Source organism: Emydura macquarii, unplaced genomic scaffold (genome assembly GCF_026122565.2).
Source record: "Emydura macquarii macquarii isolate MOO-44397 ecotype Brisbane River unplaced genomic scaffold, CSIRO-AGI_Emac_v2 contig_1263, whole genome shotgun sequence".
Classification (NCBI taxonomy): Eukaryota; Metazoa; Chordata; order Testudines; family Chelidae; genus Emydura; species Emydura macquarii.
This window is the reverse complement of record NW_027131400.1, coordinates 8,571,464-8,598,076: the sequence shown is the minus strand read 5'-3', so window position 1 is coordinate 8,598,076 and position 26,613 is coordinate 8,571,464. Positions and strand designations below refer to the sequence as shown.

The 26,613-nt window shown below is 40.4% G+C and overlaps 1 protein-coding gene across 1 annotated transcript in view; it reads right to left on the bottom strand.

Annotated features, from left to right (window-relative positions):
• Positions 1-26,613, bottom strand: part of GLI3 (GLI family zinc finger 3) — a 238,333-nt gene that overhangs the window by 30,959 nt on the left and 180,761 nt on the right. Inside the window, exons 8-10 of the mRNA XM_067550432.1 lie at positions 12,614-12,830; positions 10,848-10,964; positions 9,188-9,328 (exon numbers count right to left, since the gene is read on the bottom strand). Coding sequence (XP_067406533.1) covers positions 9,188-9,328; positions 10,848-10,964; positions 12,614-12,830 — 475 coding nt within the window. The remainder of the gene's footprint in view (positions 1-9,187; positions 9,329-10,847; positions 10,965-12,613; positions 12,831-26,613) is intronic.

Below are 26,613 nucleotides of genomic sequence, written 5' to 3'. Positions count from 1 at the left end.
TCAGTCCAGTGATACATGTAAGAATGGTATATGCAGACCTCATACCTACAGTCAAGCCACCAACCCTACCCACTCCTGACAAAAACACCACCCATTCATTTTATAGATTAGATACCCAGCACCTTGAGGAAAAGTCACACCAGCATAAAAGTTTCAGAGCAAAAACACTGGATTCATTCAATCAGGATAAAAGGATCCACTGCTTGTTTCTATTAAGATGTTACACACAAAAAAAAAAAAAGGTTCTGAAAAAAAAGATAAACGAATAAAGGGAGCAGAGCAACTGAAACTTTAAAGCCAAATTCTCAGAACTGTCTAAAATGCACCAGCTAAATTTAACTGCATACCTGGTATATCCACAAAACCTACATTTGCACAGGCAAAACTGCCATTTCTATGCATGATCAAACATTTACACACAAGCTAACCTGGTCTGCACTCATAAATTCAAGTTTTTCCAGGAGCAACCACTACCCACACAAACCTTCCAGGCACAGTTTGGGTGTCCAATGTGGAAAACGTGGCCCTCGTATAAAAGATTTGGAAGACAGCTTTTCACGTGTGCACTGTGGAGCAACTCTTCCCCTCCACCCTGGAGGCAGCCATATGGCAAGCAAAGCACAGCAAAACACCACATTTCCTCTGGAGGATGTGGAGTTCCGGACTTGCACTAGGTGGACACTACATTATTTTGTAGCATAGCCAAGCTCTGCACCAGCTTTCTTCACAGGAGTGAATTTCATCCAGGGTAAATCTGCTGGCCAAGGTCCCAAATGGTGGGGTGGTAGCAAGTTAGGCCTACTGTGCTCTTCCCTTGCACGTTGCAGACATTAATCAGTTGTGCATCAGCTATTATACATGGGCGCTGAAGAGGCCATTGTTCTGCTCTCTGCCTTTTCAGCACATTTCTTTCATAGAATCATAGAATCATAGAATATTAGAGTTGGAAGGGACCTCAGGAGGTCATCTAGTCCAACCCCCTGCTCAAAGCAGGACTAACCTCAGCTATATCATCCCAACCAGGGCTTTGTCAAGCCTCAGCTTAAAAACCTGTAAGGATGGAGATTCCACCACCTCCCTAGGTAACCCATTCCAATGCTTCACCACCCTCCTAGTAAAAAACTTTTTCCTAATGTCCAACCTAGACCTCCCCCTGCAACTTGAGACCGTTGCTCCTTGTTCTGTCATCTGCCACCACCGAGAACAGCCTAGCCCCATCCTCCCTAGAACCCCCTTTCAGGTAGTTAAAAGCCGCTATCAAATCCCCCTCACTCTTCTCTTTTGCAGACTAAACAAGCCCAGTTCCCTCAGCCTCTCCTCATAAGTCCTGTGCTCCAGCCCCCTAATCATTTTGGTTGCCCTCCGCTGCACTCTCTCCAAATTGTCCACATCTTTTTTGTAGTGGGGGGCCCAAAACTGGACACAGTATTCTAAATGCGGCCTCACCAATGCCGAATAGAGGGGAATAATCACTTCCCGTGACCTGCTGGCAATGCCCCTCCTAATGCAGCCCAATATTCCATTAGCCTTCTTGACAACCAGGGCACACTGCTGACTCATATCCAGCTTTTTATCCACCGTTACCCCCAGGTCCTTTTCTGCAGAGCTGCTGCCCAGCTCGTCGGTCCCCAGTCTATAGCTGTGCATGGGATTCTTCCTTCCTAAGTGGAGGACTCTGCACTTGTCCTTGTTGAACCTCATTAGATTTCTTTTGGCCCAATCCTCCAGTTTGTTTAGGTCACTCTGTATCCTATCCCTACCTTGCAGGGTATCTACCACTCCCCCCAGCTTAGTGTCGTCCGCAAACTTGCTGAGGGTGCAATCTACCCCATCCTCCAGATCATTAATAAAGATGTTGAACAAAACCGGCCCCAGGACCGACCCCTGGGGAACTCCGCTTGTGACCGGTTGCCAGCTAGACATGGAGCCATTGATCACTACTCGTTGAGCCCTATGCTCTAGCCAGTTCACTATCCATTTTATAGTCCATTCATCCAACCCATACTTCTTTAACTTGCTGATAAGAATACTGTGAGAAACCGTATCAAAAGCTTTGCTAAAGTCAAGGTATATCACATCCACCGCCTTCCCCACATCCACAGAGCCAGTCACCTCATCATAGAAAGCAATCCTTTCAGTCCTGTTTATTCAGGTAACATATTCAGGATTTGGTCCTCAACTGCTGTTTCACACATGTAATAAACGTTGGAAACCACCTGACTAAAACCAGAAAGAAGTTGCCAGTGTGACTGCACAGCTAACCAAACTGACCACTGAACACGCAAAATAATTTTTGCTCAAAAGCATGGCCAATCCGCTTGCTCATTATTGTACTTGGTCCTGTCCAGCTGTGTGCCCATCTTGAGCTAGTTAAACTGCGTTTTGTTGCTCATCTTTCCTTTCAGGTACACCAACTCCAGCAACGCAATGAAAAGCAGTAATTGGTTAACAAATTTTACTGATGCTGAGAGAGAAATGCTCATTATAGAGCAATTAAAATGGAAATGATTACGTCTCTCTCTAAATCTCCTTTTAATTCCTCACAAATTAGGGTGGTTTATTTATTTGTAACCCTCTTCCTATTAAAAAAAAACTCCAACCAGAACAACCCAACCTAACTTTTTTTCCCTCGCTGATTCACTGAAGGCCATACTCCACACAGGGATACATAGTGTGTATAATCAGGTAGCTCTGAATAGTAGACCACTTAGGGGACCTAATCCAAAGCCCATTGACATCAATGGGAGTATTTCCACTCATACCACTGGGCTTTGGATCAGGTCCCCAGTGAGCAAGAAGTGAACCTAACATAGCAGTGCTTACTCTAAACACAGCTCAGGGTTGCAAAAGGCATGATCACTCCAGTACATGGGCCACATGCAGAGCACAGAAAAGAGACATTTTGAAGGTGGACAGGGGATGTACCAGGTCCTCAAGGCTACTGACTTTGCCTGCTGCATGTGCAAAACAGCTGTGTAGCAGCCATTAAGTGAGTCTGGAGTTACTTAACCTTGAAATCAAGAGCACTTACAGTTACTTTTGATAGGGGTTAGAGGTCTGGGCTGTAATTTACTAGTATATTTTTCAACAAAACATTCTATGCATAGAATGTGAGTCAAGAGAGCGCATGAGTGCTTTGGGAAGAGAGATGCTTTTTAGATGCTCTCTAGAAAGCATGTGATGCATTATTGGTGCTATAAACAACAACTCCACACCAGTACATTCCAGCTGTAGATTTGGCAGTCTGTGCCATCTGAACCTGTGAAAGAAGGGTTCTTTAGCTATACTCATTTATATCACAGCTATACCTATACTGTGTTCTTTACCTATACTCATTTTTTTTAAAAACACACTCAGGGGGATTCAAACTCTAAGAACTAAAAGTTCATCCAAGACCCTTCCCTTACTATCATCCTAGATGGTTGGCGGGTCAGCTACAAAACACACAACACACAGAGGAGGTGTTGAGAAACCTTTCCATTGCTCTCTCTTACCGCTAAAAAGCTTCCCCCAAACCCCGTCATCAAGTCCAGGATCTGAAATAGGCTCAGATCTGTGAGAAAGATTGCCCTTATATGTAATATTAATTCCCCCAAATTTTGAAACTGTGCAGAGGCCAGACCCAGCAAGGGAAAAATAACTTTGCAAGTTATCCAATACAAGGCTCCACTTATAAAACAATGATTAAAATCTATTCCTGAGTCATTTCGATTTACAGGAAATGTGTGTGAGCTGTTCAGAGCAGGGGCTGTCAAGTTTTTACACTGCCAAGCACAATGAGTTTCTGACCTAGTGGAGGCCACTAGGTGATACTGTAATGTAACTGAATAAACACACAGCGAAACACATTGAAAACAGTCCTTTCTAATAAAAAAATACATTAAATATACATGTAAATTGGGATGTGTCATTAGGCTCCTTTAGATCATAAAGCTCCTCAATTCATCGGGGCCATGCCTTTGTCTGGGCAACATACAGTACTGCATGCACAGTCAGTGCTGAAGAAAAGAAAGAAAAAATACAGCAGATAACTAATCACATTTGGGAAGGGCTGTGTTTGTAAGTGCCTATTTAAAATAAGATGCCAATGCACAGCTAAATTGTTGGCAATGGAACTCAGCCATCCTGGTCCGCCCAGTTCTATTTGTTCCCTCGGTCATACGATTCTCAAGGACCTTTTCTTGAATGTGCACACAGTTGCGTCTCACGTGCTCAATCAGAGCCTGACCCTGCTATCTCTTACATGTGAATAGTTCTTATCCGTGCCCCTTGCCACAGTGTGGGGAACGGAGTCCCTTCCATGCTTTGGAACCCTTGCGGTAGGTAAGGGAAGCTTGGTCCAATCCTGGCCCACCGCAGCCATTCTGAAAGGGAACAGAGGCAGCACCAGGCGGCAGTACAGAAGCAGAAGAGCCAAGATTTTCCAAAGTGACTAGTGATTTCAGGTGCCTCAATTTCTGGGTGCCCAACTTCAGTCGTCTTAGAGGGCCTGATATTCAGGGGATGAGTGCTTAGCAGTTTCTGAAAAATCAGGCCCATTTTAAGGTGTCTCAGATAGGGTATCCATAGACTGAGGCACTCCAAAACCACTAGTTACTCCTGAAAACCTTGTCCCAGGTGTCCCAATGGGTAGCCCCGATCTGGGGGCATAGACTGGCTTTGGGAGATGAACCCCCTGCTTCTTTTGTAAGAGTGAGGTGCAACCCTCTGCTTCAAAGAAAGAATCTGGAGGAAAGTCGATGACGAGAATGTCACATGTTGGTTCCTTTGAGTGGTTCCAATACCTGGCAAGCCCTACTGGGTACAGACCATTCTGCAAATCGTAGATTGGACTTTGTAAATATTAAGAGCCAGATTGTGGCTGGCACTTGTGTATGTGCCAAGAGGTGTGTGTAAAATACAAGAAGCTTCCCATTGCCTGCACACAAGGGCTAATTACAAGAGCAGGTTTGCATTCAGTAGCGTGCAAGGCAGTGGTAACCATCCACCCTGGAGGGTGCACATCCGCCAAGCTAGCTCTGCAAATGCACAAGAAGACTTCAGAAAACTAACATGCAAAATATATGCTGTCAGTCTGAGGTTAGGGCTTCTTGGTCTCATATAATCAAATATAAGAATCATAAGAAGATTTTACTGCTCTACAATTAAGGGGAAAACACTAACAAAAATAGATCTTTATAGTTCTTCAAGTATAACTATTTGTGTTTTCAAATAAAAGAATAATTATCATCAAGGCTACACAGCAGGGAGGGGAGGAATGAGAAATAGTGTTGCATTTTTCTGATTGCCATTGTGTTACTATTTAACAATAACTTCAGCCATTTCCTTTAAGGATAATTTTCTTCAAAAAATTTTTATCTTTAATGTCTAACCCCTTTGCAATATTTTCTTCATTCTAACTGATTTCGTGGCAGGAAGACAAATTGCAACAAAAAACAGATTTAAAAAAATACACAGTATCTCATTAGCTTCTGGGCATTAGAAAACATTTATCAAATATTTAAAACAAACTTGAGCTCAGCTAAGCCCAATTATAATATCTCGCTGGGCAGAGAAATTAATTAAACAGCTGCCCGATAAAGACCCCAGCAGCAAACTGAAGCTCGAAAATAAATAAAAGATTTTTTTTTTGGGAAGGATGTAAAGAAAAAACTACATAACACACGTTCAAACAGTAATGTAAGTAAGCAAGCTTTTCAGGAGTGCAACGTACTGTAAATGAGACTACCTAGCAGGCGAACACGGCCCATGGCCTAATACTGCTCTCCAACTTTGTGATTTGCTAATGTGAAACACATGCATCCCTTTTTTGCCCCAAGTTCAAATAACCCTGGAATTCCAGCAGTGTAGCTCAGTGACTGAACCAGAACAAGGGCAGAACTTGTCAGGATTTAAGAGCTTTCAGCAAAACCCTTCAATTGCAGCCGGCACCCTATTCCATAGAAGGATATCAATTATAGATAGTGACTTGCTTTAGCAGAGCAGTCGGTACTGTCAGACACGAGATAGACAACCATGAAGAATCATGAATCTTTCTATTAACTGTTGGGGGGAGAGAGGAAGGATGGACAGGTGCTATAAATAAAGCTCAGCATCTGAATGGTTTAACACCTGGCCTTTTGGTGTATGTATCATGAAAATGTAACCATGCTGAGTTCTTAGTGGCACACATCACTTGAAAATATGAACCACCATTGACATTGTTACAGTGTCAAATCCTCCTGGATGGGTCCATAACACTCCTTTTGTGTATATTTTTATTTATTCATTGCAAGTAAAGTTCTCTTTATAAATTCAATATGAAAACACCATCTCTTGGGGCCCACTCCTGCTTTTGTTGAGTACCCACAATTCATACTAATGGCACTGGGAATTAGGGATAAGCAAGCAGTGCAGGAAAAATCATATCAAATAGTGATTAGTATGTCTAGGATTTAGATTTAATTGTGCTGTAAAACGTTATATATATGTTGTGTGTATATATACACGCATAGTCTATGGGTATATAATCTATATTTTAGAGGAGCACCAGCTCTGCAATAGTTAAAGTTGAGAATGGTTTCCTGTTTAAATCTATATAGACATAGTGTGTGTGCCTCTGCACACACATGACTTGATTCTCCTATTGCTTACACCAATGTAAATCAAGAGTAAATTCAACTGAAGTCAGTAGAGCTATTTCAGGCAGAGAGTATAATCAAGAGATATACCCAGATAAATATAAATAAATATGTGCCCTCCAAGTAGTCGTGGTATCTATGTGATAAATTGCATTTAGCATGCCCCTTAGACAACTTCACCTACACTCTGCCCACCAATCCAGCTGCACTGGAGTTCATTTGAACATCGCAAACCTCTCAGCAGCTTAAAAAAATAAACTGCTAGAGAAAGATCTCTGACTTTTCCTTAAATATGGCGTTTCTTCCAAAACGACAGTAGGCTGATGCAGAATGGCCAATATTCAGTCCTGCCCCAGGGGCAGGTTTACAGTTCTGATTTAAAAACATTAAAGCTCTCTCCTTTCTGTAAAATATGTGAAATTTACAGAGCATATGGTAGGATGATGTGACACAAAGGCTGTATTTATACTTGTACATACCTGCATAACGTATTCATGCGCGAGTCACACGGCCATTACAAACTTATGCCAAGGAAAGGACATTTCTATGTAGGGGTTTGAACTGTACTACCTTAAAGTGACAGTTGTAATTATTATTTACTATTATTATTTTATTTGTGTCAAGAGGCCCCCATCAGAATTGGGCCTTATAGTACTAAGCACTGACACAAATAGATATGAACACAAAGTCCTTGCCACAGAGAATTTTTTTCTTTATAATGCTGTGAGATCCCATATCAGATACTATCATTACTTTAAAATACAAGAAACATGCTATTTCCATGGAATTATTGCTGCTGGCTCTTACCAATGCAATGGGTCCCTCTATAAACCAGACCAATAGCAATCTCCACTTTTAAAATCTCACATTGCAATGTCATTTAAAACTATTCTATGTTAGCTATATGACATGCACAGCAGAGTTCAATTAAATTGTATGTCTACAATTTTAAAATTTCCACTTTCCTCTCTTTTCACTACTAAATGCATTTTTAGTCTGCATTTCTCTTAGTTTTAATATTTTGGTGGCAAAAAATGACTCATCATCAACATTTGGATCATTGCTGAATGTTCAGAAATGTTTTCCAGGCATTCTAATGCTCCAATCTTGCAATCATTCACCATAGATGTAGTTTGCTACGCTCATACAGAACCCTGTTGAAGACAAGGGGGCTTTCTGTGGCTGTAACAGTCTGCCTGCATGCAATCAATTGCAGGACTGGGGTCTAATTTTCTAAATGCTTCAAAGTCTTTGTGCCTGCTGTTAAAACAGTCGCTCTTCATTTAAAAAAAAAAAAAGACACCTCTGCTCAAAAATAATTCACAATATAAAAAAAATCCTGTTACACTTGTGTAAAAATGTGGAAATGTAATTGAAATAAATTTACTTTTGAAGTACTTGGTATATTCTAATCTGTGATACAGCAATAACTTCTGCATCACACATTTGTTATTATTAAATATGTCTTGATGGGAAACTGCTAAGCACAGCCCTAGTCATATTGGGCAATATCTTCAGCCAATGTAGATGGGCATAACTCCATTGATGTCAATTGAGTTATATTGATTTGCACCAGAGGACAGCCTGGCCCTACGGTGCTCTAGAATGTATTAAAAAACCTGAAAAAATGTATATTTATCAACAGGCTATTTTAATACTATGGGCCCGATAAAGGAATGAATTATGCATAACATAGAGCACTGTATATCCTGCTTTTTCAAGAAACATCAAGGTTTTGATGCTGTTCTCTTCAACTGGTAAAATTGGTCTGCAACTCTATCCCCAATCAGGGCACAGGAGATTATTTTTTAAAGATTCATAGTTACAATAGTTCTGTTATTTGCCTATTTGATTATTTAACAGAGGTACAATCAGCAGAGATGCCATTGCCTAGAAATAGGGAAAGAATGTGTTTGCTAAGAGGTATCCTATATTTTGATGGTGCAATTTTTAGCCAGTTGTGCTGTGCAGTAGTAAACATTGCAAATTTTGTTTTGGTTGGAGGGGAAAGGGTGACTAACTTTTGGACTGGAATGAATAAGGCTACAAGGTTTACCTTCATTCAAGGGACTGCAGTAACTCAGGCTATACATATCCAGCCAAGTAATCCACCTCAGTGCACATACAACAGTAAATTGATATATAAAATAAACTGCAAATCCTTAGGGGAGGGGAGAATTTCCGCTTCTCCCCTTTCTATTGTTGTAGTCCCTTTAGGAAAAAAAAATCAAACCTGGCTAAAGGTTAATAATAATTCATGTCCAGCTTACTATTACTCAATAACTATCAAAGTCTCTAACTCAAAATAGTGTTTGCTGGCTTACAGGATCAGAGCCATTACACTCTCTATTGAAGACTTTATTGAATTTTACACTAAGCTTTAGCTGACTGAACAGGTCAAGCGCTGTGGCTCACAGTTTTCTTTATTCTCAGAAACTCATAAACCCCTCTCCAGTTTGCGACGCTGTTAGCTAAGAAACTTGACTCAGCACAGGGTCAGAGAACCTGACCCCCATGAAAAAGGTCACATAGTTTTCAAACCCAGTTCCTGAATACCATTAACTTACATGCACTAGCTGTTCCTGTGTGTCAAACTCTCGTGAACAGCCTTCCCAATGGCAGTTCGTCTCATAGACCACTTCGGGCTCCTGCTTGCTTTCATCTTTGTCTCCTTCCTCCTTTACTAGGGTCATTCCTTCTGGCTGTTCCTGGGGAAAAAAACCAAACAAACAAAAAAATCCAGGTGTGAAGAGAGGAGAGAAGAAACTCTGACAAAGAGGAAGAAGAAAGGTGAATTACTTCAACATTATAGGAAAGGTATAATAAGAAAAGTCCAATTTAGATTATTTTACTTTTGATTCAGCTCATTAGCTACATTCAGATAGAATACAGAAGCCCGGAGTGGGCCTTGTAAACCAAACAGCAAAGATGAACTATTTCTCTAAGAGCTGGCTCCCTTTTTTAATAATATATTTTCCATATGTACCCAGTGCATACCATTTCTACAGTGATCTCATGTGGTGCTTTGTCACACGAACTGATAGAAGAGGAAAAGAGAAAAGGCAGATCATGTCCCGAATTATTCAAACTTGCTGCCATTCTATATAAATGAGCGGTGGAAGGGGCTGAGGGGAAGAAGGGTCAAAACTTCTTTAAAAAATAATGGAGTCACAATTAAATAAATTCAAATAAAATCATAGAGGACCAGATTCTACTACTTGGATTAAGTAGAGCTTTATTTATATCGGTGGTCCCAATTGTTTCAATGAGATTATTACTGAGTGAGATATTACCCAGTCTGGTAAAGGGGATCAGAATTGGGATCAAATACCATAGCTGTGTTTGCAAGCAAGATCATCAACAACCTAAAATGTGCTTCAATTCTGAATCCCATAATAGGCTCGGCATGTAAAACGTCTTCCAAATTTAAGTTTGAGGATACTTGATGGGTTCATTTGGTTTTTTTCCTCCACGTGTATGTGTGTGGTGAGTCTTTTTGTTTTTAATGTATAGCTTCAGTTCCTAGAAGAGCCCCATTCTCCCCAGCTTGCTAGGTGCTCAGATGTTAAGAGTCTTTCTAAACATTTGTTTCAGATTATGAAGTCATGCTATTTTCCACTTCAAACCCCCACATAGGATTTAGATGGGATTTCGTTTTGGTTTTATTGATTCAGCGAGAAGACTGAGGACTTGATTCTTATCTCACCTACCTGGGTATAAATCAGGAGTAACTCTACCAAAGTCAGTGAGTTATACTGGTGAAAAGGCATTGCAAATGAGATCAGAATCATGTGCTGATGCCCTGAATCTGCAAAGCACTTAAGCACATGCTAAATCCAATTAAAGTCAATGGGATTTAAGCATGGGCGTAACTTTAAGCACATGCTTAAGTACTCTGCTGAAGCAGGGCCTCAGTGCCTCAAGTTCACCTTTTATCCCCAAATATGCCACAGCAAACAGAGGACTGAAAACTCCTCTAAAGACACACACAGATGCAAGTCTCACCCCTCTTCCTGGCAAAAAGTATAAAACAAACCAGGTTATAGCTATTTACATTTGATTCTGTAATCATTCCTCGGTATTACGGACTGATACGGTGTGTGCATGTGTGTGCACTAAGCCAAGCGCCGAAAAGGGGCGGGAAGCCTTAAAACCTGCTACTGAGAAGATGTGCCTCCTGTCTGGCAGTGAGATGGAAGTCTGAATAGTGAAACCTGTATGCTGTACCTGCATGATTCCTGCAACTGGGCTGGGGAGGTCCTCATCTGGTTTTATCTTGGAACGCTTGTTGTGCATTGGATCTCCAGTGCTGCTCACTGCAGACTCACTTGTGGGTTTATTCTGCTGCAGGCATTGTCCCCGCAAAAGGCAAAATGAGATTGTGGTAAATACATAGAGCCCCAAACAGAAATAGGCAGCATCTGCTAAGCAACTTTATTTGGAGATGCTACAGTGTTAATTATATTGGATATGCCATTATACTGTACTTTAATTACATGGCATTAGCTTGCAGAATAGCTGCCTCATTCAAACGTGTAATGGAGAGAGAAAAAAAATATAAGGAAACACACTCTGTGTAATTCATTATTATCAACCATTGTTGCTTTTGTCAGGATGGGGAAGGGTAATAAGAAGTCAATATTCCACACAGTTATGACTTCAAAAAGGTGATTACCATTTTGAAATGTGAAATCGCTGTGCATTTTCTGCAATCAACATGAGAAGAATGTAAGTTTACTTACCAGAAGGGCTTTATATTTTATTTTACATCTGCAGATAGAATCTCACCATTTTTTTGAGAATTATAGTGGTGAAATAAGGAGACGATCTGAGAGCTAATACAAAACCATAGGCCAAAAAATCTTGGGAGAAATCCTGGCTCCACTGCAGTCAATGGCAAAACTTCCACTGACTTTTGTAGGGCTATGATTTCACTCCTTGTATCTCAGGCTGTTCTCAGGGTCAGCCTTAGAGGAAATGTATTTTGGTGCCCTTGGACCCCACTGCCTCCCCAAACCCCCCTTCACCCCTGGATCCCGCTACCTTTCACCCCCCTTGCTCCCAAATCCCACTGCCTCCCCCCACATTGACCCAAGCTCCCTTCTGCAGATTCCGCATCCCAGACCCTCCCCACTTCTGGCCTCCTGACCACAGCAACCCCTGACCACGGTGCCCTGGGCATTTGCTCATGTTGCCCACCCATAAGGCTGGCCCTGGCTGTTCTAAACGCTGTCACTACGAACTAGAACCTGCAAATGGATCCGCTGTGCATCTCTGAACCTCCCTGTAGCCCCATTAAAATCAACGGGGGCTCTGCAGGTGTTTGTCCAGATAGATCCACTTGAGGGAACTATCTTCAAGATATATAGCACCCGGTACAACAAAGAACAATCCTAGGCCATACTAAAAACAAATAATGATTAACAACAACAATTACAACATAAACAGTAATGAATCCAAAATATCAGCCTGATTCACTACTGCACTACTCCAGTTATACATCAGTGCAACTCTAATGCTGAATCCCAGTCCAGTCAATCAAATTCTGTACTAATCAGTAAAACCGTAAGTAATCAATGGAGTTACTCTGGATTTACACTGTGCAGCAGAGTAGAATGTCACTCTACATCTGTATAATCATTATATTTAGCCTGATTTGGGAATGAGCAATTCCTATCTTTAAAATGTTGTGATTTCCTACATGCTTTTCCTCCTCCCCTATTCCTCACCTGGATTAAGTTGTCTGATCCAGGAGAGAGAGTTGGGAATGAGGAGCCAATGAAATATTTATGAGGGACAGAAAGCATTCTACCAATCAGAAATCACAGATACACTCCTGCGATTTATAATAAAGGATTGCAAATGCCATAGCCGCAAGGAAGTTGTTATCCCAGGTTCCTGGTGACTGTAGTGATTAATTGCTAACATGACAATGTGATTTGTTTTCTTTTTTACATTAATAAGGTGCAAAGGTTTCTTTTGTTTTCTCTCACCTGTGCAGACTCAGAAGGACCAGAGCTGACCTGGACAGGATTCAGGACGCTAGGGATGCCTGGGATAGGTCTCTGGGTAGGAAAAGTTGGGGCAGGATGGATGAGTGGAGGGCTGTGTCCAAAGGCCGAACCTAGGCTTTGCTGACGACTTATAATTTGCTGGTGCATTTGCTGGAGGGATACTGGTGTTGGAGGGTAAGTGAAACTCAGAGCAGGACTGAATTGAGGAGGAAGAACAGAAACAAAAAAAGAGACAAGGACCATTATTGTGTTGAATTGTACAGGTAGTTCACATTTACAGGTATTATAATAGCATAGGCAGAAAGCTGTCCCTTTCCATCACATTCTCCTCCACCCCCAAACAAATGAGAAAACATGGCTATTAAATCCAAAGCTGGCTTAAATTGATTACTGAAAGCAAAAATGATATTATAGCAAAATATAATGTTTCTAACCTTCCATTAAAAAGACTCCCATTTACCAACAATACACAGAAAGCTGCCTGAAATAAAATTCAGAAAATCTGAAATAAGAGGCAAGCAGTTCAATAACAGCTATTTATTACGATAACAAACTTTATATAAAGAAAAAGAATGGGCGATTACATGTTTTCTAGTACTTTTATTGATAAGTAGTTCTGTATGTTCTCGTGTATGAAGCAATTCCTTTACTTCTTGGCTCATGCTACGCTCGTTCATATGTCTCCAGATCTTATTACAAGAGGAGAGAAAATCAATTGGTTAAATGTGTTTTGAACAACGTACTTGTCATATCACTCATTTGTTTGTAAAGATGGAAAGCTCAGTTCATCCAGAATGTCACCTAAAGAATTTCCATCAGTGCCGTTTGGTTACAGAAACTGATGGATTAACCTTTCCCCTCTGAAATTGGTGATCAATGTGCTTCAATGTAGAAATATTCCAATGGGAACGCACTTCTCCCTCTTCCAGTTAAACAACATTAAATATCTATTAAAGACCATTATGCATGCTAATACCTGTCATCACTTCATTACCCCACTGTATTTCCCAGACTACAGCGAGTTCTGAGGAAATTATACTGCAGTCTAAAGACCTCTCTACTAGTAGGTAGTGCCAAACCCTTTTTTGTGCCATGCTTTAGAAATGAACTGGTTGGACTTAAATCCTGTCACAAGGCCACGTGATAGTCTTGCAAGCATTTGCCAGTAGCTTACAATCTCACTGGCAAAAAAAAAAAAAAAAAAAGGTATTCACAAAAATTTGTATTTTTTAATTTTTTTTCTTTCTTTTAAAAAGAATCAATTAAAAAGAGCTTGGCAAATTAAAAACATTTAAGCATGCATGTGTGCATGTGTGTATTAAAAAATACCTTGCAAGAATCAAGGTTTCTTGTAATGTCAAAAGGTGGATTTATTGCAAATTTAAAGTCTGGAGTCTTAATTACTGTTCCTGTTAAGCACATTAACTGAAAACATTTTGATAAAAAATAATTCAAATCATTTCAACCATTTTAAGTAATAATTCTACAGATATTCTGTGTTCATTAATCTGACTACACATTTTGTCTATTTGACTACAATCCATAAAGAGACAGCTTCAATGTGATTACATTACTATTATTCCTGGTGAGAACTCCGCATTACAATAGTTTGCCCATTTAGGACAGAATATCATTAAGAATACCCTGGGAGAATTTTGCCAGTCTTTGAGGAACTCTCTTTTCATTTTGCATTGTATTCTTTTAATAAAGGGAGGCAGGAATGTAGTGAAAACAGTAATTGTTCACAGCAAGAGTTAGGGAGAAATCAGTAATAATATTCAGTTATTGCAGCCCTATAGTCCCTGCCAGTGTTCCTGTAAGCAACCATGAATGATTACAGCACAACTTAGCTAAGGTAGCCACTATGGATGATTGATAGGACATTAATCAAAAGATGCATATCAGGCTCAGAATTTGTTCACAAGCTTTCTTCTAATAGCTGATTTCATGTTCACTGAGCTCTATGCCAGTTTGTTCAATTTATTCTTCAGTGTACAAGCCATTCATCAAAAAACACAATGATTTAACACCCCTTTTCCTTTTTAGTGAACAAACATTACTAAGTGTAACTACACTGCTCTGTTCATTAAAAATAACATACAATTACAATGTCATACACAACTCTGAAACAGCAGTTGTGCATCCCTACCATACTGATGCATTTATGTTTCTATAAATTCAACAGATTAATCGGGTGGAGATCCAAAGTCTCATGTACTCCAAAAACTAGATGGTACAGTCCCAAGGATGCTGCCCAGTTCTTTGAGGTCAACAAACACAATACTCAAATAATGTGAATTAAGTGCTTGGTATTTTATTTCCCTGAGTCTCCTGGGAAATAAATAATAATATGTAGTTAGCATGTAGGGACATAAATGACTTGATTCTCCTCTCACCTGCAGTTCAAATAATAAGTAACTACATGGACTTGAGTGTCTGGCTGATTAATCTTGGCTAAGTGATCAGGGTTTTGCTGATCACTCTATTTGGGATCAGGAAGGAATTTCCCCACGGGGGCAATTTGACAGAGGCCCTGGGGGGTTTTCACCTTCCTCTGTAGCGTGGGGCCCGGGTCACTTGCTGGTGGAGTCTCTGCACCTTGAAGTCTTTAAACTGTGATTTGAGGACTTTAATAACTCAGTCATATGTTAAGGGTCTATTACAGGAGTGGGTAGGTGAGGTTCTGTGGCCTGCACTGTGCAGGAGGTCAGACTAGATGATCATATTGGTGCCTTCTGACCTTGAAGTCTATGAGACTTCAATGGGAGCTGCAGGTGGTCAGCACATTTGACAATCCTGCCACTTTTATTTAGGTGTTAAGACATTAATGGCTAAAATCTGTTCATAGAAACTTATATGTTGCTGACATTGATACTTGGTCACCTCTGTCCCAGAGTAAAATTTAGCCCTAAAAGAAATGGTGCATGAAAGATCACTTAAAATCAGTTCTTTTGAGGAGCCTGCAATCCAAACAGAGATTCCTTTGATGAAGGTGTATGGAAGAGGCTGCTGTGATGTCAGTGCCTTGAGACACTGTCAGTGAAATGTCAAGGTGGTCTGTCGAATGTAGTCAGAAAGAGCTACATTTTATATTGCTGTTCTCCAATATAATAATATTAAAAATAACACCACCTAGCTCTTATATAGCACGTTTCATCAGTAGATCTCATTATGGAAATGTGAACTTAAAAAAGGAAACAATAGATGTGTTATATGCTTTTTTTCCCCAAATATAATTCAAAGATGGGCCTACCTGCCACCCACTAGTAAGATAAATGGAAATGATAAACTCTGGCCCATATAGACGTTCTCTTCCTTCACATCTGCTTTGACTAACCCACACACATTATCAAAGAGAACGATTTATTCCTACATCCATGAAACTGTAAAATATCCACCATGAATAATGCAAATGACTTACAATGGCCACCATTTTGTCCCATAAGGCCTTCTGTATCCACATTTTCTTCAAATAGAGGGCATGATTTGTTGACTTAACTCTTTCACAGCAATATATCTAAACTTGGCATTTCAAAGTTGTTTGCCAGATTGCAAGTTGCCCTGCAGCATAGCAGACAAAACAGATTATTTTTCCATCTTCGTAGCAAGTGGTGTATATTTGAAGGTAGCGATAGCATAAGCAGCTCTAAAGAAAACTCAGCAGGGGAAAGAGATGCTGGAAAGGGGGCGAATCCTTATCTTTGTATTTTCTCAGTATCCTACTGCAAGGACTCAGACTAAGATACCATGATTTTCATGTATAGCCTGACAATCCAGGTTCCACTCAGCAGCAGAACAAAACAAAGATGGGCCCCAGTGCAGGTATTGTGAATCTGAATGAGGAGAACATTTATTTATTCACAGCTAAGATGCTTGTTCAACTGTTCAGTACTTCAGAACATTTCAGTCTCAAAATGTTAGCTTCTGTGAAACAGTTTACGAGACTATATACTAAAGTTTTCTACTCACATATTCCCCCCACCTTCCCGCCTCGCAGGGGTCGAGCGGGGCAATGGGAGTGTCCGAGCTAAAATTCCAGACACTCCAGCCAGATATGAATAACTGGGAAACCCCTCACCAACAACTGGGGGAAGGGATAGTGAGCCAACATGCCCCCAAAACACACACACACTGCCTATGGGGGGCAGAAGGTAAGAGGTGGATGGGGGCAATTTGGGGGCCAGGAGGTGAAGTGTGGAGATTGGGGGAGCTTGGGGTGTAGCGAGGAAGGAGTTGGGACTTCTGGGGAATGAACCAGGGGGGCAGAAGGATGTAAGGGTCCAGTGGGGGGTGTGTGTGAAAGAATGATATAAGGACAGAGAAGTCTGTGGGAGGGGCAGAGAACTGCAGACCCAAAAAACACACAACCCATGAGGGGCAGAGAGTAAAGGGGGGGGGGGCTGGGGATGCATGGATGGTATGAGACAGCGGGAGTCACACAGCTGTGAATTAAGGGTAAACTGGGTGTAAACTGGAGGGGGCAGGAGAGGGAGTACAGAGGACGGGGTGTTGCTTGGCTGTGGGGTGGGGGTACATCAGGGGGCAATACTTATGGGAGAACATGACCCCAACCGCTCTCTCCTGACTCCTGTCGCACAGGACTCTTTGGGTTCGGCTTTCAGCTCAAGGTGTCGCAATCTCCGGGGTTGCAGTGCTGCCTGGGTTCGGCCCAACCCCTCCGACAGCAGACTGGCTGGGCCAAACCTGTGGGAGTGGCGTTGCAACCTGGTGTGTGGGATCTCAACGCCACTCACTCAGATGTGGCCTGGCCAGCCCCGCATCATCAATGTTGGAGGGGCTGGGCCAAACCTGAGCAGCGCTGCAACCGCATGCACCAGATTGCAACACACCGAGAGAGGAAGTGAGACCAGCTGTCCCACGACCCTTTCATACAGTCTGTAACCCTATTTTGGGTCGCAACCCATGGGTTCAGAAACCCTGCTCTAAGCTGACTGGACTCTTGTGCACTTGCACCAGCTACTTCTCTGCCAGCGATACCACTCCCTCGGTCTCCACAGTTTAGACATCACAGACTGAAACAACAAGTAGTTAGTGAGACAGCAGAGGAAGCAAGGGTATCAATTAGCTAGTAGACCTGAGTGGAAGTACTAAAAAATGGCAACCTCTGTAGAGCCATGAGGTTGACATCCTAACTAGCTCTCACTCCTGCCTCAGAACAATTCTCTCCAACTGTTTCTGCAGACCACTTTATAGAGAAGATGACCTGGCTGGGCTCAAGGTCACCTTTACATAAGACGCTGTCATCGGGAGGGTTTGGCTGATCTTTATGATTTAGAAAAGGGTGGGATGGAAACAGAAAGGATGAGAAGGAGCTTAGAGAACAGAGAGTAGCAGCTCTTTTGCTGCCTTTCAGAAATCACTCAGACTGCTGAACAATACCGTTGATGGTGAAGTCCAAAAGAAATCTAGATACATAAAACTGCTGACACTGAATGTGAATCTGGAGTGGATTTCCTGAATCTTAATTAGCATGCGGCAAGTTCAATAAGTCCAAGTAATCCAGCCTCTCATTGCCTTCTCTTATTGCAGAGGGGTTATACTAAAAGCTAGGTTGAGTTATATAGGTCTTAATAAGAAAAGCAAGGCAAGGCTATTTACTTTTTCCCCTGTTGTCCTTTCAAAACAAGACTTCCAAAGCATCTGGTTCATCTCATCTGTCCCTACCAGGCATCAAGACAAAATGTTCGCATGGTTGAAAGACCTCACATCAAACTCACACTTTTTCATTACAGTGATTTTGTTCTCAAGAAACGGTCTCTCTGAAGGCTGTATGTAGTACGGTGTGGTGTAGAAGCACTTCACTCACCTGCCTAAAAAATATCACTCAATTACTAAAGTTCTCCTCCACCTCCCTTTTCACTACCCTATTCTCCTGGTTGCTTGGTTTCTGCAATGTCTTCTCTCAGTCTGACCTCCTAAAGACTGCTGTGATTTTTCCCTAAGGTTTGTCCTCTCTCTTTATAATTCCACATCAGGTAATACACTGTATGTGTTTTCAAAGCATTCCCTAAGCTAATAATCCACAAGACACTTATGGCTAAAATTCCCGCTTGAACTTTGCACTTCCATAGCACTTTGCATGTTCAAAGCATTGTACAAATATTTACTACATCTACCTACATAAACCTAGTGTACCTGGGCAAGTAGCAACAGGGAACTTTTAAAAAACATATCCCAAGAATTTACTCGATGGCCAAGGTTGTGGCTGGTCCTGTGGGGTTGTGCAAGAGAGAGGGTGCAAAGAGCTCTCACTTCTGCTCAGGGGACAACCGCAATCCCAGATCTTGTCCAGCGACTCCTTTAGCTAAGGACCAGAAGTGCCTAATACCAGCAATGTCACTATACACCCTAGTGCAGATGAGCATGGGGCCATCCTTCCGCCAGCAGACTGAAAGCAGCATGTAGAGGAGCTCACAGTCATTCAGAGAAGTTGTGATGAGGGCCACTGCTGCATGGACATCATGATTCAGGAAGAGATGTGGCACCCAATGTTACCTTGTGAATAGAAACCAAGGCAAGAGCAGAATCAGATCTGATAGTGATGAAGAGGCATGGATACCACTTGTGGAAAAGACCTCAAGGAAGTTTTAGTAAATGTTGCCTGACCCATTACCTCTATCAAATGAGGAATGCCTTTAACCGCTGATTAAATCTGAATACATGGAAACTGAAGATATTTTAGTGGATCCTGGATATTCAGCCACGTCTTGTGTGTTCAAACACTGATATCACAGATGACCTACATACAGTATACATGCTGTGATCTGAGTTCCTATAGACCATATATGATGGGATCATACTGTATACACGCACACACAGGCAATTGGTTTCTTTTACAGAACATTGTGCACTATGCAAAGTGAGGAAAAATCTAATGAAAATGATGGACACATTTTTTATGAGTTAGCCCCATAGTGTGCTCTCAGACTATTTTTAAAATTGCTGTGCATGGGGTGTGTTGGATTACTCCATGCTAACATGTTACTGGGTATAATTCAGTGTAACCTGACTCACTGCTGCACCATATATAAGAAATGAGAAAAACAGACTTGTTGCTATTTTATGACCGCTTAAAACAGGAAAAAAGGGATAGGGCAATCTGAAAATAAAAAGGATTGCAAAATCTGAGCCACTTTTTTCCAGCTCTGAGAGTTGTAAAACACCTACAGCCAAAAGGTTAAGGTACCTGCTCTCCAAGGCTGAGCAAGAAGCTAAATACGGATTATACAGACAGTAAGAAAGAAAATAAAAATCTCACAAGTGAACAAAGAAGGCTACTGTTGCAGTAGACCCTGCAGAGCAGTTGGGTCAGCCAACACTTGCGTGCATGCGTGCATCAAGGGAAAAGTTAAAAAATATTATTTAAGTCTGCATGGCATTTTAATCTTTACACAGTGTAACCACCTTTAATTCTAAAAATTATCAACTGTGGCAGAGCTAAAAGTACTGGTGTAAGAAGGTCTCCTAAAAGTAGTTATTTTTGACAGCTAGAAATCAAAGCCTATTGAAAAAACAATGACCATTTTCAAAAGTGACTAGTGAATTTGGATGTCTTGATTTTTAGGTTTCCAACTTGAGACACATTGAAGGGCCCAGGTTTTCAGAGGTCAGGTGCTCAGCACTTTTTGAAAATCAGGGCCCTTTAAGGTGTCTCAATTTGGGTACCAAAACTGGATACACCCAAAAATCACCAGTTAATTAAAAATCTTGGCAATAATAAATAGTATTCACATAAATATGAACAAAGCACAGGTCTCTTTCTTCCCAGTGCATGGTAAAGAAGAGAAAATATATACCATTGGATGCAGTGTTATTCCTATTTTGGCTGTAGAATTTATATTTAATATCATTTTTCTAAAATTCTGTGAGAGAGGAAAAAGAAAAAGAGACATGTCTGTACAGTAAAAACCATGGGGAAACTATGTACAGTTTATCTTCTGTCCATTGACCTTTGTCGGGGGGAACGGTTAGAAAACTCAGCGGTAATTGTTCTTCAACTTGCAATAATATTTCAAATCTATTGACAAAAATATCTATCAGTGACATTTATTTTTCCATATTGTTTGTTTGTTCCTTTGTTCCTTTCTAAAGTTTCAAGCACCGTGCACTAGAGGTAAAACAGGGCAGTGAACTACATTGCAATTACATGAGCACATCGAATTTTAAGGAACTGACTTCAAGAAGAAGAAAAACAGACATTATAATCAAAACCAAACTTTGTGGCTACTTTGTGGCTGTCCTATTAACAAGGTCATTGAGTTTCTAGACACAGCTGTGGATTTTACCACAAAACAGCTGTGACTTGAAGTTAGGAAAATTATTTCCTTGTTTTATATACATCGTTCATGTACATATAGATAGACAGTAGATATACTTATAGCGGGACAGCGATTTGACAAAAATCATGGGGGACACCGAAAATCTTCATAAAAGGGACAGCTTGTTGACTTCTCCAAGGTCAGCCATCTCAGCAGAATGTATTGACATTAAAGCTTGCAGTATATCTGTAAGTCTATGCATATATATTCTGCTAAGCTCGCCAGCCTTGGGGAAGCTGGCTGCTTCTCCCTCTAAGTTCTGCTCCTGTAGAATGCCTAATGTCTGTACAGCACAACTTGCATCCAGTGGTTTAGTTATTTAAAAAATAATAAATTGCATAGCAGTGTGATTGACAAAATTATACCATGGATATGTGGTACTGATAAAGTGGCATATTTTGTCCCACTATCTTCTACCATTGCATAAAGGCGTGAGGGCAATGAAACTGAGGTAGGCAGGATTTAGAGAACCAACTAAGCACGACTGCCAGCATCTTGAGTGAAAACCTGGCTTCATTAGTCAACAGAAACTTTGCCATTAACCTCAGTGGGGTCAAAATTTCACCCCTCATTTTGAATCTGGATGTAGTTTCTTTACTCATTGTTAAGGGATCTTGATACAATTGCAACTGAATACTCTTCCTGCATTAAGAATGAACTGAGGCAATGGTTCAAAAAAGCATCCTTATGCATGACAGCACTTAACCCCTGCTTTATTGCTGTTGTGAACAGGGATGGACTTAAATGTGTGCTTAAGTGCCTTTATGAATCAATGCCCTAGACATTCGGAAGATGAGTCTACAGACCATGCAACTGGCATAGCTAAAGAGTAATAATTTAAAACTGGTGATCAATGTTTTTACCTTCTCAAATGCCTATTTATGTTTGTTTCCTAAATCCAGGGAATGACCTGCAATTCCTTTTAGAGTTTATTGACCACAGGCCAATTTGGAATTAATCTTACCAAATAGTTTTTCATCCACCTAGATCTCTCTAGATTGGGCAATCCAATTACCGCTTTTATTTATCTGAATCAACAATTAAGCCATCTTTGTTCAACTTGTGTCTAATATAGGTAACTTTTATAAGGCCATTTTTTACTTTTTAAAGTTCAGTGTGAGATGTTTCTTTTTCTTAGCAAAACTTGTCTCAGGATTTAATTGCGTTCTTCAAGATCTCTAGCCCAAATTAAATTGTCAGCTCTTACACTGCTGCTGAGTAAAACCTCCTTGAAGCTGGTATGCATAATAAATGCCCTTCATTCAGGATAAAGAGTATGTCTACATAATGGAGACTATACTGGTATAGCTACATCGTCACTAGCATAGCTCCATTGAGGTCAACAGAACTACACTGATTTACATAAGCTGATGCTCTGGCTCCTCATGATTTGTTTAGCTAAATGTGGTACTCTCCAGGAATTCTATGGAAAGGTTCCTTAGACTTTGTAAGACAGCTGAACATTTTTCTGTTATTTTGTCTGAATTCTCTACCTGTAGCTCAGTGACATTTATAGCAAACACCTTTTAAACTAAATTCATGGCTAAGCAGGTTTTTAGTCCTAACACAGGTGATATATCTGTATTAAATATTTAGGAAATCTTATTTGATACTAAATATACATTTTAATAGTTATTTATCCTTAGCATTCATATGTTATGTCCTGAATATGAAACAAGCTTTTTATTCGATTCTTTAGCTACACCATTATATATTTTTCTTGGAAAAATTTTATATTATGCACTATTACTTAGTTTAAAGGCTATAACTCTGCCAATAACATTTGCCAATTTAGCCTATCTGAAGTGATTTGCTCTGCAGCGACTATAACTACAAAGAGATCTGATATATATGTATGTGCACACACACATGTGCACTCATACACACATTCACTTTATATGCCTCTTTCCCCACCCTTAGTATGTTCCTTGGCTTAGGGGCAGAAGCCATCTTGTTTTTTGTGTGTGGAAAACATCTACCACCTTCCACGCAAAACAGATAATTCTCAAAACAATCTCACTGAACATAATTAGCCTGTAAAATATATATTTCATAAGAAGAGGTTACAGATAGAAATCCACTCTAATAGGGGTAGGATTAGACTCAACTTCCAATATCACAGTAAAATTTGATTTCTATTCCTATTATAATTCTCCATTGCCATTTATAGTTGTGCTAAGTGGGTATAAAATGCACCTAGTCTGATCTGGTAGTGCTTTACACCCACTTTGCTCAGGTTACAGGGTACAAGGCAGTGGAGAATAATGTTCCTCATGTGTAAGTGTGTAATGTACCTGTATTCACAACAGGATGTGTTTCAGTGGAGTTGTACCAGGTCTGAATTTGGCTTACTGGAGTTGCCTGGGTGAAAATGAAGGTCAAATTGGACCCATTGTCCACAGATGGTTTCTCTGCATATTTAGGGAGTTTAAATCCAAAGAATAGAATTGGCTGTTATTGCCTTATTTAAAGCAGCCCAAAAATACACATGAATCCATGAGACATCTGTTTCTTTTCTGAACTCCTAGATCAATGACTACACTGATTTAAACTAAACCAATATATTACCTGCTACTAGCCAGAGACCTTACACTGTATGAAAAGATTCAGCCCAAAGTGAGTTTTTATGTCTGACTTGTACAGATCTAAAAAAATAAAGATTAGTAATAAAATGGCAAAACACCTTTAAAGTTTGTAGTGTTAACTAAGTCTTTTACCTGGTGTGTGTGTGTGTGTGTGTTTCTACCTATCCAAACAGTAAGAGCTGTGTAACTTCCCGTCTTAAGGGATCCCTGTCAAAGTAGCCCCAAATATATTGTGTTCCACTTGTTCATTTCCAAACATATTCTAAAATTCTGTCTGGCTTTTATTATAAGATCAGCTCCATTAAACAACATATTTTTGTCAAAAGAGATGATGCATAAGGAACAAGACATGGAAAATAGAAAATATTATAACGCCATTATACACATCAATAGGAAAGCCTCATCTGGAATACTGTGTGAAGTACTGGTCACCCCATTTCAAAATGGATATTGTAGAACAACAGGGATTTCAGAGAAGTCCAACAAGAATGATCAAGGGACCCGGGAAAACTGACCTGGGAAAACTCTCATGAGAAAAGAGATTGAAAATAATGCACTTGTTTACTTTAGAAAAGAAACAAATAAGAGGAGTTGAGATAAAAGTATATACAATAATAAATTACACAGAGGAGATGGATTGGGAACCTCTGCTCTCCATGTCTCATAATACAGGAACAAAGAGACATTCAGTGAAAATTTAAGGTTGAAAACTCAAAACTGACAGGAGGAAACACTTTTTCACACAGTACATAATTCGATTGTGGATTTCACCGCTGCAGGATGCTGTTGGGGCCAAGAACTTAGTAGGATTCAAAGAGAGATTGGACGTTTATGTGGATAACATTAATATCCAGTGTTATAATATTTAATGCTAAAAATAACTGACAGGAATATAAAATCTCATGGTTCATGGTGTTCACCCATCACTAACTATGGGAAACTAATATGTGATCATACAAATTTAGTCAATTTCCCATTGCAGTTGTTTTATAGAGAAAAGCTTCACACAGGAGGGTAGACTAATTTTAGTTAGTTTCTGTCTTCTAATACTTTACACCAGAAGTTTAAATGCAAAGGGAAAATTATGACAAATCTATTCAGTTGTGCCTTGTAGAAACAAAAACCCCACCCTCCCCTGCTACAGCTAATCCCCCCCATTCCCCTTCTCCTACTGCTCAAATTTATCCTACAGTTCACTTTGCCTTTCCCCCCACTATTTAAATTTTCTCCAAGGATGTTCAGCTTCACTTCAGCTTAGCAGCAAAGTGATATGAACCAGATCATGTAAACTCTGGCTATAATTAACCAGATCTTGTTAATTTCACTTTTCTGCTCAGATCACATATACAACTGAGGAGCAGATTCTGAGAAAAAAAAGTGCTGCTGTGCTTTCTCAGCTCCTTTCAATCATTGGAAGAGATCCCAGAGGACTCCTGCACAAAAACAAAAATTAATTTTAAAATGTGATTATATGGCCAAATTCCACCCTCAGTTACAGTTGCTAGATGCAGAATAACTCTTTCATGGAAAGTGGAGCTACTCCTGATTTAAGCAAATGCAACTGAGAGCAGGATTTGGCCTATATGCTGAAAAGTGTGTTGATAAAAATGGTACCATAAGAACAGTCATACTAGGTCAGAACAATGGTCCATCTAGCCCAGTATCTTGTTTTCCGACAGTGGCCAGTGCCAAATGCTTCAGAGGAAGTGAATACAAGAAGACAATTTTCTGCGTGATCTATCCCCCATAGTCCAGACCTAGCTTCTAACAGACAGAGGTTTAGGGACACCCAAAGCATGACGTTACATCCCTGATCATCTTGGCTAATAACCACGGATGGACCTATCCTCCATGAACTTACCTAATTCTTTTTTGAACCCAGTTATACTTTTGGCCATCACAACATCCCCTGGCAATGAGTTCCACAGGATGACTGTGCGTTGTGTGAATTAGTACTTCCTTACATTTGTTTTAAACCTGCTGCCTATTAATTTCATTTGATGATCTCTGGTACCATAAGGTTGCTAGGGGTTTTGTGCTAACAGGATTTCTGGATGCTACAAAAGCAAAGTTTTAACCTCTTAGGTTTCATAAAGACCCCACAACCTTTTGCAAAAGAATAGAGATGCTAACCTTAACGTCAGGGGAAGTGATTACCACCTTCATGCCCACCCCTCTAGGCCACACTGCCTCTCAACAAGAAGTGTTATAGCAGTTCAACATCTAATAATTGTTCAAGCAGCAGATACAACATATAAGTGCATCCTGACAAACGATTTATAGCAGGAGTACTGCATTGCACAACTGAGGAAGGTAACCAAGTGATTAAATGTCAAATGAAGGATTATCCTCATTGGGTGCTGGTTCATGTGGCTCCTTTGTGCATAATTCTTCCCAGTTGTGATGTAAAAGTGTTTTCAAATTTACAAATTCAAATTTCAAATTCTACCGGGTGAGTTAAATGAGAATCTCCATTAACTGTCAACAACAGCAATAGCAACATCTTTCAAGTGTCCAGCTAGTATATAGGATAGAGAATTACATTGCCAGTTGACAATGACAAGGCAAGCCAAAACCTATGAATCATAGAATATTAGAGTTGGAAGGGACCTCAGGAAGTCATCTAGTCCAACCCCCTGCTCAAAGCAGGACTAATCTCAGCTTACTGTGCTTACTATGTTTACTGTGCTAAAATGTTGTTATTTTATTTTTCATATTGCAGTAGTATCTAGGAACTCGATAATATGGACCTCATTGGGATAGGCTTCGCACAAACAAAGAAGAAAAAAATGAGGATTGTTTCACTGTTATTTCATCCTCAACCTCCCATTCCCACACAGACAGTTTGTTTCATCGACACGTTGTAACTGTTACCTGGCAGCTCTGTGTTCTTGGGGAACCAGGGCGCAAAACCCCAACTCTCTCTCTCTGGCTCACCTGAATTACCCCCCCGCCCATGCTTGAACCAGAAACCAAAGGCTGCTTGAACCAGAAACCAAAGGCATTTCAATATGAAAAGGCAGGAGACACAACTGAAACCCTCCCATCAAGGGTG